The sequence below is a fragment of the Petaurus breviceps genome, unplaced genomic scaffold (genome assembly GCF_028583685.1).
Source record: "Petaurus breviceps papuanus isolate PSGF00001 unplaced genomic scaffold, PetGlider_PUasm1.0 90808, whole genome shotgun sequence".
Lineage (NCBI taxonomy): Eukaryota > Metazoa > Chordata > Mammalia > Diprotodontia > Petauridae > Petaurus > Petaurus breviceps.
This window is the reverse complement of record NW_027187349.1, coordinates 14,129,068-14,142,992: the sequence shown is the minus strand read 5'-3', so window position 1 is coordinate 14,142,992 and position 13,925 is coordinate 14,129,068. Positions and strand designations below refer to the sequence as shown.

General features: G+C 39.2%; 1 protein-coding gene across 5 annotated transcripts in view; it reads right to left on the bottom strand.

The window, feature by feature from the left end:
* The window catches only part of SMOC2 (SPARC related modular calcium binding 2), a 261,908-nt gene extending 248,514 nt beyond the window's left edge, over positions 1–13,394 (bottom strand). For 3 of the 5 annotated variants that reach the window (XM_069070461.1, XM_069070460.1, XM_069070462.1), the window contains exon 1: positions 12,818–13,394. In XM_069070461.1, coding sequence (XP_068926562.1) covers positions 12,818–12,904 — 87 coding nt within the window. In that variant the 5' untranslated portion in view covers positions 12,905–13,394. The remainder of the gene's footprint in view (positions 1–12,817) is intronic. The other 2 variants (XM_069070463.1, XM_069070464.1) reach the window with 1 other exon arrangement.
* Positions 13,395–13,925: the final 531 nt, after the last annotated feature.

The following is a 13,925-nucleotide window of genomic DNA, read 5'->3' as shown; positions in this document are numbered from 1 at the left end:
AAAGGAAAGGAAAGGAAAGGAAAGGAAAGGAAAGGAAAGGAAAGGAAAGGAAAGGAAAGGAAAGGAATGGAAAGGGAAAATTCAACAACAGCTCCAGAAAACCCTTTTCTTAGATCATATTTTGTATGTCCAATATTGAATCTGGGAATCCTTGTGTTTGCAACTAAAATTACTAGATTTTTAAAAAACTAGTTCTAAGGTTTCTTTATTCTACACTTTTGCATCATGTATCCTAATAAACCCAACATTTAAGCTTCAGAAGATAGACATGAAAATTGAGATCAAATGTTAGGTGATGTGGGGTTGGTGTTTGCAACCCAGATGTCAGCGACATGAACAGTGAAGCTTTCAGGTGCATGGCCCAACTCCAAATCCCACCTTCATTACCCCTCCCCCAAAGTGACAAGAGATGATGTTTGTTCTTGGGCTCCCTCCTGTGGTAGATTCAGGAAAAACTAGAGAAAATCATTTCCAAAAAAGTTAGGTGTCGGGAATTTTCAAACCCTGCCTGAATGATAGCACCTGGGTATTTCAGGCAGCGTATAAAAAGGATATTATGAAGACAGGTACAAATGAAAGCCAAGAGTGAGGGAAATAGTCTTGACTCCACCTGGATTATATCTGTGAATAAAAGAAAGATCCATCCTTGGCAACAGCCTCCAAGGGGTAAATCTTTTAAGTATAGAGAACTGATTATCATAAGCACATATCCGTGTATCTGGCAAAGTTTTAACTCACAATAGACATGTATGTTCAGGTCAGAGCTGCTGCTCGCTTTCCTTACCCTGAGGTGTTTACTAAAACCTAAAATATATATATATATATATATATATATACTGAATATATCTCTACCTGGCAGGGAAGGATAGGAGGACATGAGGACAAATGAGATAATATTTATAAAATTGCCATGAGCTTTGGGAGAAAAAAGCATAAATGTAAGCTCAAGATATAATATTACCCCTGGAGACTTGCTGTAATGCTATGTCTGGGGTCTATGCTATAATACTCTATTCTAAGAGAGATAGTTTTAGGCAAGGAAGAAAATATGAGAGAAAATATCAGTTTCATATATTTGTAGCTGGCTGAAAAACAGTATCCAAAGCTGTAACCATGGTAGAGTGGCTGGGACTTTGCTCCAAGGTACTGATACTGAAAGAATGCTGATAATCTTCCTGGGTGTGCTTCCTAAGATACAAGTGCACACTCACATCTCCAGTGGCCATATTCCAAATGATATCTTCCTCATCATCCCCCTCCCTCAATATCCCTTAAAATACCTCCTATGGTGACCACTCCATGGATCTTGGCCCATGCTTCTTTATCTCTCCCCCTCCCCAATCTAGGTTTTTGCATGAGCAGCAGCAAGTCCTCTCAAAAGTATAGAAACATCAGCGTCCCACAGCATGCTTCTCTTTCCAAAATGCCATATACAAGGTGAATCATCCATTCTTACCCTGAGCACAAAATTTCTGTGGACAGACCAAAACCAAGAAAATGTAACTTGTTAGGAGCAAATATCTTGTACTTAGTTCAACAACAAATGTAAAAGCATAGGATTGGAGATGTGTGATTTTATAACACGTGAAAAAGACCTATAGACTTTGGATGTCTACAAGCAAAACATGGTCAACAGTGTGAAATAACTGTAATCTTAGGCTATGTTAAGAAAAGTAAAGCATCCAGAATAGTCAAGCTGATCTTTCCCCTATACTTATATGGTTCATCATATGTCCATTATGTGGAATACTGTCCTCACTCCCATCTGGCCACCATATTTTAAAAGGAATATTGAGGACAATCAGAGGAGGGCAAACAGAATGTAAAGGATCTGAAAATAATGGCATACTAAGGATGGTTGAAAGATCTTGGGGTAGGGGTGGCTAAGTGGGGCAGCGAATAGAGCACTGGCCCTGGAGTCAGGAGAACCTGAGTTCAAATCAGGCCTCAGACACTTGACACACTTACTAGCCATCTGACTTTGCGCAAGTCACTTAACCCTTCCCCCTCCAAAAAGCAAAAAAAAAAAGAAGATCTTGGGGTATTATGAAAACTGGAAAAAAATTACTTATGAGGGACATGATAGCTGCCTCAAGTTTGTGAAAGGTTGCATTGTGGAAGAGGCATTAGATTAATCGATGTGGCTAAAAAGGACAGAATAAAATTGCTGGGCATAAGCAACTCTGAATTAGATCTTAGCTCAATATAAGGGAGAACTTTCCAAAGGCCAAGAATATTCAGAGAGAAACTGCATAGTCACTTGTCAGGGATGCTGTAAAGTCAGCTCTTGAGGAAGCATAATATGGTGAAAAGAACATTGGCTCTTGAACCAGAGAACTTGGATTCAAATTCTGCCTCTGATACTTAAGACCTATGTGAACTTGGGCAAATCATTTAAGATTCCTTGAGTCTCAATTTCTGCATCTATAAAATGAAGGTGTTGGGCTAGATGGCCTCTGAAGTTCCTTCTAGTTTCAGAGCTAAGCTCACAATGTTGGAAGTATCATAGTTTTGGGGTCCAACTCCTTCAGTTTACAGATGAGGAAACTGTGACTCACAGAGGTTAGCTGACTTTCCCAAGGTCACCAAGGCATTAAAGTGACTCTGCAATCCATTCTAACTTTATGATTCTATTATTTTGAAACTACACGAAAATGAAGACCATCTGATAGAATTAATGATTGTGTCTCTTTGTATGGGGTCCAAGATTAATGTTCCTTAGAAAAATTCTTTAATAAATTACATTATCACAGAACTCCAGTATATTGTTTTCACTTAACCAAGTCTAGATCTTCTGACTGGAAGTTGTAATGTTACATGTGCCCTTCCAATGGTAAGTGATTCTAAATGGCTAATTTCCATTTTTGAAAAAGACACGTCTTAAATTTTGTATTTGTCATGAGGCAGAATAGTTTTTAGGGAAGGAAGGAGTCTGAAGACCCAAGTTTGAATATAGAGCTCTTCATTCTCTATTTTTGCAGCTTCGGACCAGTCAACTTCTCTGAGGTCACTATCTATCTATAAGGCTGAATCCTAGGGCTTCTTGTCAGGACCAAATGAAATTATGTATTTGAAAGTATTGTATAGGTAGTGTCAATAACACAAAAGGAGAGAATACCTTTCTTAGTAGCTAATATCTTAAAATATTTTTTTACTATCAAATAGCCAATATCTGAAAATAAACCATTTTATTATGGAGCAAAACTACTTATTCTTGTTTGATAATGCAATGAAGGAATAGTTGTGGTTAGGGATTAGTCAAGAAGAAATACAGAGCGTGGAAAATGCATCCCTCAACACTACTTTGTCTTAACTTTCATTTCAATGAATATGTTTTAAAGATATGTGTATTATAAAATACTTAATTTAATTCCTTTCTGAGACAGTTATCATGGGAAAAGAAGTGGGCTTTTTCTTTTACATTTTATTTAAAATAAAGATTTGTAGAAAACAGTCCTTTTTTAATGCTTCATTATCTAGAAACTTTCTCTTCAAAATCTTCAGGAGTGTTTTATTGACTGTTGAACATCAAAAAATATAGGGAAACCATCTTTGTGACCTAGCTTTTCACCAGATTCACTAAAACTCTTTTTGATAACTTGAATACTTAAGGCCCACAAAGGCCCAGGTGCTCCATCATATGAAGCAATATAATACTATAAATTTCTACTATACTCTAAATGCTCTAAAAAAATCTCAGCTTTATTTAAGCTTTTTTAAACCAATTTTAATCCATTATTGACATTTTGTAGAGCATAATCAAATGGTCAGTCTTTATGATGGAAACTATCTTTACCAAAGGCTTCAGTGTAGATTATATTTTTGAAACAAAAGGGAAAAATGGGATAATGTTCAGGAGATCTGAAGTTTTCTTATGTTATGGATTTGCAATGCTTTTCTGTTGAAGACAGATTATCTGCTGAATAGTCTTTTCAATGACTAGGATTGAGTGGATCCTCCATGAGGAATTTATCTGACGATATGCATGAAAGTCTCATGGGATGAGCAGATATAGACGGGGTGTAATCTGCATCATTGGAACAAATGCCAATATCCAGGTTAAAAATCCACTGATGTACTGGACTATTTTATTAGTCTCAAACATATACAGGCAAGCCCTCCAGGGGAAGTTTATTTGTAGAGTCTACAGAAATAATAAATGTAAATAGAATATATATATATATATATATATATATATATAATTTTAAACCAGCTAGGTAGCACAGTAGAGTGCTAGGCTTGGATACAGAAAGACATCTTTCTAAATTCAAATATGATCTCAGGCACTTACTAGCTGTGAGACCCTAGGCAAGTCACTTAACCCTGTTTGCCTCAGTTTCCTTATCTGAAAAATGAGCCAAAAAGGAAATGACAAACCATCCCAGGATCTTTGCCAAGAAAACCTCAAATAGGATTGTGAAGAACCAGATACAACTGAAAAAAACAACTGACTGAAAGTTTTAATCTATAAATAGCAAAAAAAAATCATAAAATAAAATAAGGGAATTATTTGATTCCTCAGAAGACAGAAAGAACAATGGACAAACTTCTTTGTTAAAATATAAATTCAATCTCATATCAAGGAAAAAATCAGTCTTTTCCCAAAAAGGAACTGAGTGGCGCATTATATAACTTATAAAGTGTTAAACTAATCACTGAAAGTATTTATGGATAGGAAAGACATGATCCACTTGGAAATGAGTTGATGACACTGGCCTCCAAAGCCCAGAATAGTGTCACTGTAATAATCACCACATTTTAAAATTCTGGACCTAACAAGAAATCCAAAGATCAATATTAATGCTATTTCTCACTTTATTAATGCATTCCACCCAGAATTTCTCAAAATATTTTGAAAACAGAAATCCTTTCACAAATTTGTGACATAGTGGATAGAGTACTGAACTTGGAGTCAGGAAGATTTGGTTCAAATCCTGCTTTAGATACTTCTAAGTTTTTTGACTATTAGCCAAGTCACTTAAATTCTCTTACTCTCATTTTTCTCTGGTGATGATAGTCCTGCTTTTCTCATAGGGCTGTTGTAAGCATAAAATGAGATAATTCCTGCAAAGCACTTTACAGACCTTAAAGGGACTACTTAACTATTGGGAAGAGCAAGGTTCAAATTCAGCTACTGACAGCTGTCTGACGCTCAATTTCCTCAATTGTAAAATGAGAGGGTTGGGCCAAAAGTCTCTTTATTCTCTAAAACTGTGATCTATGAGCCTGTGATGTCCCAACATACCTTCCAGAGACATAAGGATGAGAAAACACTTGTCTCCACTGTTTCTACAAGGAGGCTGGGGATGAAGATGAATTCCCATTCCCCTTGTTAATTCATTCAGTCTTTCTCTGCCCAAATTTGGACTATAATCTTCAGCGCAGAGAGTTTAGTTGAATGCTTCCTTTGCAATAGGTTGAATTTTAATGATTTAACTTAACAGGATTGTATGAGGTACTACCCTAGTCAATATCATTGTCATCATCATCACCAATCAAATGATCACCTATTAAGAAATTTTAAGCATCCTTGCCATTGACTACAAAATTATCAACTACCTTTAAGGAACTATAGGCTGGTAAGTTAAATGGAATCTGCCCAGTATATTCAGGAATCTATTCATTGCAACAGAAAAGAAAAATCACCCTGGTTCCTGGAAGAAAGAATATTTAACCTTGTTAATCACATGAAGAAATTCTAATTTCTTTTTCTGAGCCTAAAGCTAGAAGACAGGGGAATTTCAATTGCTTCCAACTCCTGATCACTGAAGGGAATGAAATGTAAATAAAACAAACAGCCCAACTTAAAAGAGGTCACACTATGTACTTAGGGCTTCTTTTTCTTCCTTTTTAAATTTTTTTTCTTCTTAAACTGATGAACTGGTTCTTTAAGAGCTAATTGAACTCCCACCAATTCCATAGCTTCCACTATGTAATTGTTCTAATATCTTGTCCTAATAATGCTGTACTAAAGTGGTTTGAGCCACTGATCAAACACACCGCAGATTACTTGTGTTTACCTACAACTCTTCATGCTTTCCTGAAACTTCATTATTATTGGAAGACTCTTTGCCAGCAACCTCAAATGTTAAAATTTCTTCTACTCCAAAATGCTTCTGCCATAAGGTTTGGAAGCTGCTAATGGGTGGTGTCAGTAACATTATGCTGGGGGGTAACATAATGTCATTGGCCCACCCAGCAGAAGCAGTTCATTTTCCAGTTTCTGCCACCAAAGAAGCAAGAATGATACAGGAGAAGCAATCCTAGCATGGAAGAGAAAGTGTAGGAAGGAGATAGCTTAGGACAATTGAAAAATTTCAGCCATCTCTAAAAGAAAAAATACCAAAAACAATGAATAGATTTTAGAATGAAAAAAAGTAGTATAGATTAGAATTGGTGATACTTGGGCTAGAAAAAAAGAAAACGGCATAAATCGAGATGACTAAGACAAGCAACAAAGTATAATGGAAGCTTCCTGCAGGCAGGGCCCACTTCATGTTTGTAGCTTTAGCATCTAACACAGTAAGCTGCACAGAATCAGTGCTTAATAAATATGTTTTTTGAATTGAATTGAGTGGAAAAGAGACAAACTGGTCAAATGAAGAGATGTTTAAAAGGTAAAAATAGGAAGTACCAGTTATATCAAACAACCACTAACACTGAGTTCATGCCTGCCAGGCAGGGTTATATAATGTCATATGGGGGAAAGTTTTATTTGAATTACAATTATACTTTGGTATTTTAAAGATAATTAATTTCAAAACCCATTCCATTGTTCAAGCTCATTAATTTATGTCAATACTTCCTGTATACACAATGATTTGCCTTCATTTAATAATATTTCCATTTTTGAAGTTAGCAATATCACTTTTAACTACCTTCTTATTAATTTTCATTCTCTTGGAGTTTCATCACAGCCTTTGCTTTAGTCTCTTAAAGTCTGAAACTAAAGAACCAAGTTAGACAAATTTCTTCTTTCTTTTTCTTTTAGACTCTTCATTTCAGCATGGATGAAATTAGGAAATGACATAACACTCCCACTCTTGTGTCTTTATTTAAATGAACTATGGTAAAATAATCCAAATGTTAAATGTAGAACTTAGAGCTGGTTAGGTAGGGCTTAGAAGTCACATAGTCCAAATCACATTTTTTGCTGATGGGGAAATTGAGGCCCTGAGCATTTAAGCAACTTGTCCAAGGTCACACAAGTAGCATAGCTACAATTGAAACTCCAGGTCCTTTGATTCCAAATTAATGACTCATTCCTCCATATAATACTATCAGCTTGCAAAGATGCCTCATGGGTACAATGAAGTAATCTCTCTCCCCTCAAGAATATCTGCTACAAATTCGGTGAAAATGAAAATGCCTTAAATCACTAGTTTATTCATATAAGTGGTACCTTTTCTGAAGGTGTAACTTCCAAATCTCCCTAGTAAAAGTCCACATTTATACAGTGCTTTAAGGTTTTCTCCTCTGATCTGCACGACCACCCTGAGAGAGAAATGTGATTGTAACCCATTTCACAATTGGTGAAAAAAGAGGATGAAAGCATTTAAATGGCTTGCCCAAAGTCAAACAGTGTTCTTGACTCCAAGTCCAACATTTTATCTACTATGTCACACTGGTACCCCTTCAGCTGGCAGTTTACATCTTATATTGGGCAAAATACTCTGTGTGGTATTCTGTGTGTGATTTCACACATAGGACCTCCAGTCAGAGGTTCCACTCTCAACTTTAATAATAGCTCCCAGTCTTCAAGGCTGAGTTGTCTTAAAGATTTATTTTGATGGAGAATTCCTAAGTCACGCATTATTGTCAGAGCTGCTCTAACCTCTGCTGCCCCAGTGCCCATTTGTTGCATGATCCTGTTAGGATCTGGAGCTGCTTATAGTTTTATTTATGGTCTTGGTTTCAAGTCAAAATTAAAGCAACTCTTCCAAATGTTTGGGTTTGGAGACGCCATCTAAGTGGGTTTCTAAGTTGGAAAATGTTGATTGTGTTTAGTTTTCTTCTGCTCTACTACCTTAGTGGTACATTTCACACCAGTGACTGAAATAGAACCTACTCAGGGCACTGAATACTCCAAAGCAAGCATGCAATGGGAGAATAAGAAAGAAAAAACACACATTAGTTCCCTGAAATATTTAACAGCTAATGAAAAAACTGGTAAAGGAACTGATGACTATATTTCAAGGAGCAATTTCCTCAGAAATGGAAAAGTATTTTTCTTCTTGTTGCTTTTTTGAGATCAACATTAGATTGCCCAGTCAAATTGCCACATGGGCTTGGCCAAGAATGAAAGAAATGGCTTTTAATTTTTTAATGTATGTGTAGGCAGATAGTATCCACTTCTCTGTCTTTTTCAGGCATAGAGATATAGATACAGAGAAATAGATAGATAGACAGACAGACAGACAGACAGACAGACAGACAGACAGATAGATAGATAGATAGATAGATAGATAGATAGATAAATGGTAGATAAGATAGATAGATAGATAGATAGATAGATAGATAGATAGATAGATAGATAGATAGATAGATAGATAGTGATAGAGATATCAATGGGTTGACAACAATTGTTTTAATTATTTAATATACAGATGAATTATATGTTCCACTCAGGATAATGCTGAATAGAATAAAAAAACACATGCTAGTGGCAGTATGAGAAGTTCCTGAAATAATCAACCAGTAGAATCTGAGAGCATAAAAGCAGAGAAAAGAGGTGGGTGGTCACTCAGGATGAAACAGAGAAGGATAAGGTGAGGATCTAAAGGCCATCATCTATCCAATTATAAAATTCACCACTTGCCATTAATTACCTTCAAAAACTTCTGGAAGAATAGATTTCAGGCCTTGTTACCCCCTTTTTTTCTCAGTGGAAAAACTAGAATATGAGAACTGGACCAGCTAAAATTAGAATCCAAATGGTTTTGATTTTACTCCAATACCCATCCCATAAGGTGGTATTTTATGTTTTGTTCTTCAGGAAAGAATAAAAGAAAGGGTGACTAACAGGAACTTCTCAAGGTAATTCCTTAACCCACCAAAAGTCTTAAAAGGAAACAAGTCATTTGTTGACATGAAAAATTGAAATCACCTAACCCTAGGATTTGCTTAGCCAGTATAGGAAAAAAAGCATTTGCAAGTTAGGATAGCCTAGTAGAAGCTAAGATGAATGTTGATTGGAAACAACTTTAAATATATTAGATAAAACCTGTAGGTAAACTGAGTAACCAACTGCTAGTTAAAAAAAAAAAGATGCTCTGGTTATGCTGTCTTTCTACATGCTCAGTGATGTAAGAAAAGGGGACTTCCTGAGAAAAGTCAAAACGTTTAGATTTAATGTCTAATGATTCATATAAGTACAAATGCATATATGTTCATGTTCAGTAATGCACTCTAAAAGTTTCATATTCCACATTGTGCATTTGAGGACAAACAAGGGTTGAGAAATAAAAAGGGTTGCCTTATTGGTAGAATTCAGCCATTGATAGATTTCACAGCCTCCGAGGAGGCTGACTTTCTGTCACTAGGTAATGAGAAATGAGTGGTCCAGAAAGGAATAGATAAACCAACTGTGCTTCACTTACCACCCTCAATTTGCCTAAACCACACCCTGACACAAACATAGAGAAATAGGAAATGTATTATTCTCCAAGATTTTGGTTGGATGCATGTACACTCTCTCTCCAGGGCAGCAGAATTATATTTTCCCCAGTGAGACATCAGTGCAGGATCAGTTACATCACAAGATTTTTAAGTATTTCACATGGACCAAGTTACAGACAATGGCACTCTGCTAGAAATCCAAAGCAATTCTCTTAAAGAGTGTGCCATTCCTTTGAATGAATGCCTTTGAAAAAGGGGAGCAAAACACTGCATATCTTGGTGCAAAAAGAGATGAGTATTCTCCCAACACTTCTAATGGTCAATCAATAAAACTTCTTTCCCAGCTGAGTTGCTTACTTTTATTCAGTAATAACTGAGTTATTACTTTTCTATATTGAAAACTAATGAAGATATAAAAGTAAATCTTCCCCCTAGTACCTGAATCAATAAAGCATTTTGTATTTTTTAAAGTCTTATTATAACAAAAGATTTATTGTTACATGATTTTGTGCTTTAAAAAAATTAGTATTCAGGAGGTACTTTCAACTTTATAGTAGGAACCCCATGAAAACACAAACAGGGTCAACCCTGAACCCTCATGAAAGAAAAAATGCCTATAGCAACTTTTAAGAACTCTCCTCTCCCCACCTGCCTCCCAACAACTATCAAAAAAAAAAAGTTTGTAATACTCCCAGTGTAATAGAAAAAAGAAAAAAAATACACTAATGTAGCTATTTGATTCTGTTTTTCCATCATGAATCAAACAAGGCTAGAACACCCCAGAGGGCCCTGGAGTAACCTATGCTTTCTATACTTAAAAAATAAAAAGCAGAGGGAAGAAGCAGTGACCTGCTGTTGGGTGCCTGCTGCTGCTACTTCTGCTGCTGCTGCTTCTGCTATGATCTACCTAGTGGTCTAGTTTCACGAGAACTTACCTAGTCTTCTGATTACACAGCAATCACCTAAAGCCAGAAGAGTGAAATTGTGAACATCTCTTCTTTTCCCTCAGGGCTCTCAGTAGTTTCTGCATTTATTTCTTGGGAGAAAGGGGGAAGCTGTGGTGTTATATTTAGGGAACAATCTATGAATTGAATACATGTGTAAATATATACATATATATTTCAACTTAATTAACTTGCTTTTATTTGGGTGATGAAATGACAGATCTGCATATGAAACCATTCCTTTACTGCTTTTAATTAGCAATTTATAATCCCCAGTCTTTTGAACTCCTGAGCTACAAGACAGGTACTGAGGACCTCTTGTGAAGAATTTTAGGTATGAGCAAACTCACTAACTCTTTTCCTTTCACCCTCTCCCTTTTTAAAAAGAATTTCACACAAATGTTTTATACTTGCTGAAAAGTAGAATTTGAAAACAGCTCATTTCACAACTGTCCTTATTTTTAATATAATAAACACCTTTAGGACACATCCCTCACCACTTAAAAGCTGCTCTCGACAAGAGGTGTTCTCTCTACCTCCATGTTTTCTCAAGCACTTGTTTAAAAACACATCTAAGTGGAATGTTTTTATTTCTGCAGATTGCATTAATTATAGCTTTGCAAACACTGCAAGCGCCGCAAGAAGACTGAACTGAGCCATTAGCTGCAAACCTCAGGTCTTGGCTAGAGAAAGGTTTATGGTTTATTTAGCAATCCTAATGAATTGGCTCACCCATCCCCTATACATAGCTCTGCCTCTGGCATAAGGTGCTGGACAAGGCCAGAAACTGTCTCATAGAAGCTTGCAGTTGAGAAGAAAAAAAAAAATACATCGTGGTCAACCACGGATGACCCACACATTTGGGAGAGCTGCTTCAATGCAGAATTTTTGCCCTAGCTAGGGAAATAAACCTAAGGATGGATCCAAGCCCAGGAGACTTAAGGCTAACCTCATACTTAAACTGCCTTCTCCCTTAGCCTTTCTCAGAGAGGGAAGACAAATTAAAGCAACTTGTTCCTCTATTATATTAAAGTTCTGGGAGAAAACAATATTCATCCTTTCTTCTTTTCTGCCCCATCACTCCCATCCCCCTACTCCCACCCCCAGTTTCCTTGTCCCCAGAGTAAGAATTACCGATGCTGGTTCTATCAACCAACAAAGGTCAAATGGAGGGAACAGATAAGGGGGACCAGAGAGAGAGACAGAGAGAGAGAGAAAGAAAGAGAGAGAGAGAGAGAGAGAGAGAGAGAGAGAGAGAGAGAGAGAGAGAGAGAGAGAGAGAGAGAGAGAGAGAGAGAGAGAGAGAGAGAGAGAGAGAGAGAGAGAGAGAGAGAGAGAGAGACAGAGAGAGAGAGAGAGAGAGAGAGAGAGAGAGAGAGAGAGAGAGAGAGAGAGAGAGAGAGAGAGAGAGAGAGAGAGAGAGAGAGAGAGAGACAGACAGACAGACAGACAGACAGACAGACAAACAGACAGAGAGAGAGAGACAGAGACAGAGAGAGACAGAGAGAGACAGAGACAGAGACAGAGACAGAGAGACACAGAGACACAGAGAGAGAGGAGTGCAAGATCTCCTGCTTCACAGATCAGGTGGGTTTCCCTGGCTTCGGTGGGATTGGACTGTCTGACAGCCCCAAAGCTGCCTGTCAGCTAGGACCAGCATGGTCCATCACCCTGCAAAGACCCAGCTTTTCTTTTACTCTTAGGTAGCCACTTTTCTGGTCAGCCCATGAAGTCCACAAACCAGGGAGTCGAGTTCTCAAACATTCACCCTACCCAACCGTTTCAATCCGCTGGAACCCTAGGCGCGAAGGCGGAGGCTCCTGGATCCCCAGCATTGCAGACCCCAGCGCAACAAGAGTGCCGTAACAGAATATAGACAAAAGACTGCTCTGCCCCTGGGTCCCACAAAAGAAGTTAATGGTGATGCGGGATTGCGACCTTATCCAGTCACCCACTTCTGAGGGGAAGAGGAAAGGGAACGTAGAGGCGCCCCTGGAAAACGCGCAGTTGACGATCTCGTTGGCTCTGCAAACCAACCTGTTCCGAGGTTAGGGTAAGGGAAGGACAGCAGTTTGGCTGGGAGGGGACAGAGGGCGCACGGGGAGCGAGAGTGCAGCGCGGGCTGGGGAAGAGAGGGCAGTCCCGGGTGTGAGCGCGTGCGGACCGAAGGAGCAGCCCCGGTGCCTGCCGAAACAGCCCGCGAAAGGGAGGGAGGGGGACGGAGAGGGAGGGAGGAGGCATCTCCTCTGGCTTACCGTGAGAGCAGAGAACTTCTGTGCCGGGACCAGTAGGAGCAGCTCCGGGAACAGCAGCAGCAGCCACCAAAGTTTAGGGAACAACATCCTGATCCGGAGCGGAGACGTACACAGACAGACACGCGCGCACAGATGCACACACACACATACACACACACACACACACGCACGCACGGGCCCTGACAGGGTGCAGCAGAGAGAGTTTTGCCCGGCAGTCTCACTGCTCCTCCCTAACCTCCTTGGTTCTTTCTTTTCTCGAATCTCCTGCTAGGCTAGAGAGTAAGAGCAACAGAGAGCGATCCTCCTCTTCTGCGCCTGGGTTAGGGCTGAGATCTGCTTTTTCTTTTGCCCCCTCTGAAATTTGGGCTGGGCTGAGGAGAGGGGCTGAGGGGGAGGGGTGGGGGAGATGCAACTGCAGCTTCCTTTATTCTCTCTTCCCACCCCCCCCTCCTTGCTGTTTGGATTTTATAACCTCCCCCTCCGGGCACAGAGAGATATCTCCCGAGTCCTTTTTTCTGCTTCCTTCACTTCTGACAGATCCTCTCTGAAACTTCCAGGATCCTCCTTCTTTCACCCTCACCACCACCACCACCCCCCCCCCCCACGCTCAGATTCCACCCCTTACCCCCTCCCACTACCACCCCATCCACCACCACACTTCAGCCCCACCTTCCTTGCTGGCTTCCTAGGCTGCCAGGGCTCTCCGTTCCCTTATCAGATCAGATGCTGCTGCCGCCTCCCAGCTCAGGTTGGAACCCTTCCTTAGCGGAGATCTTTTTCTCTGCTCGTGGCTTGCAAAAGGGAGAGAGGTGATTTAAAATTTATAGGTATAAGGGTGTGCATGTGTGTGCCTGTGAATATATGTATGTGTATTTACATCTAAACCCTTCCTGCCCCCATCTTTGTCATTTACTATAATGACGGGCCATCAATCCTTACCCCCCACCGTAATCCTTAGCCGCGCGCGCACACACACACACACACACACACACACACACACACACTCTATAGCTCTACTGCATTTTCAGGTGAAAGCTAAAGCACATGTAACCAGAGCGTACTGGTCCATCCCTCCACCAAGCTCCCAAATAGCCAGTTTCAGTACAAC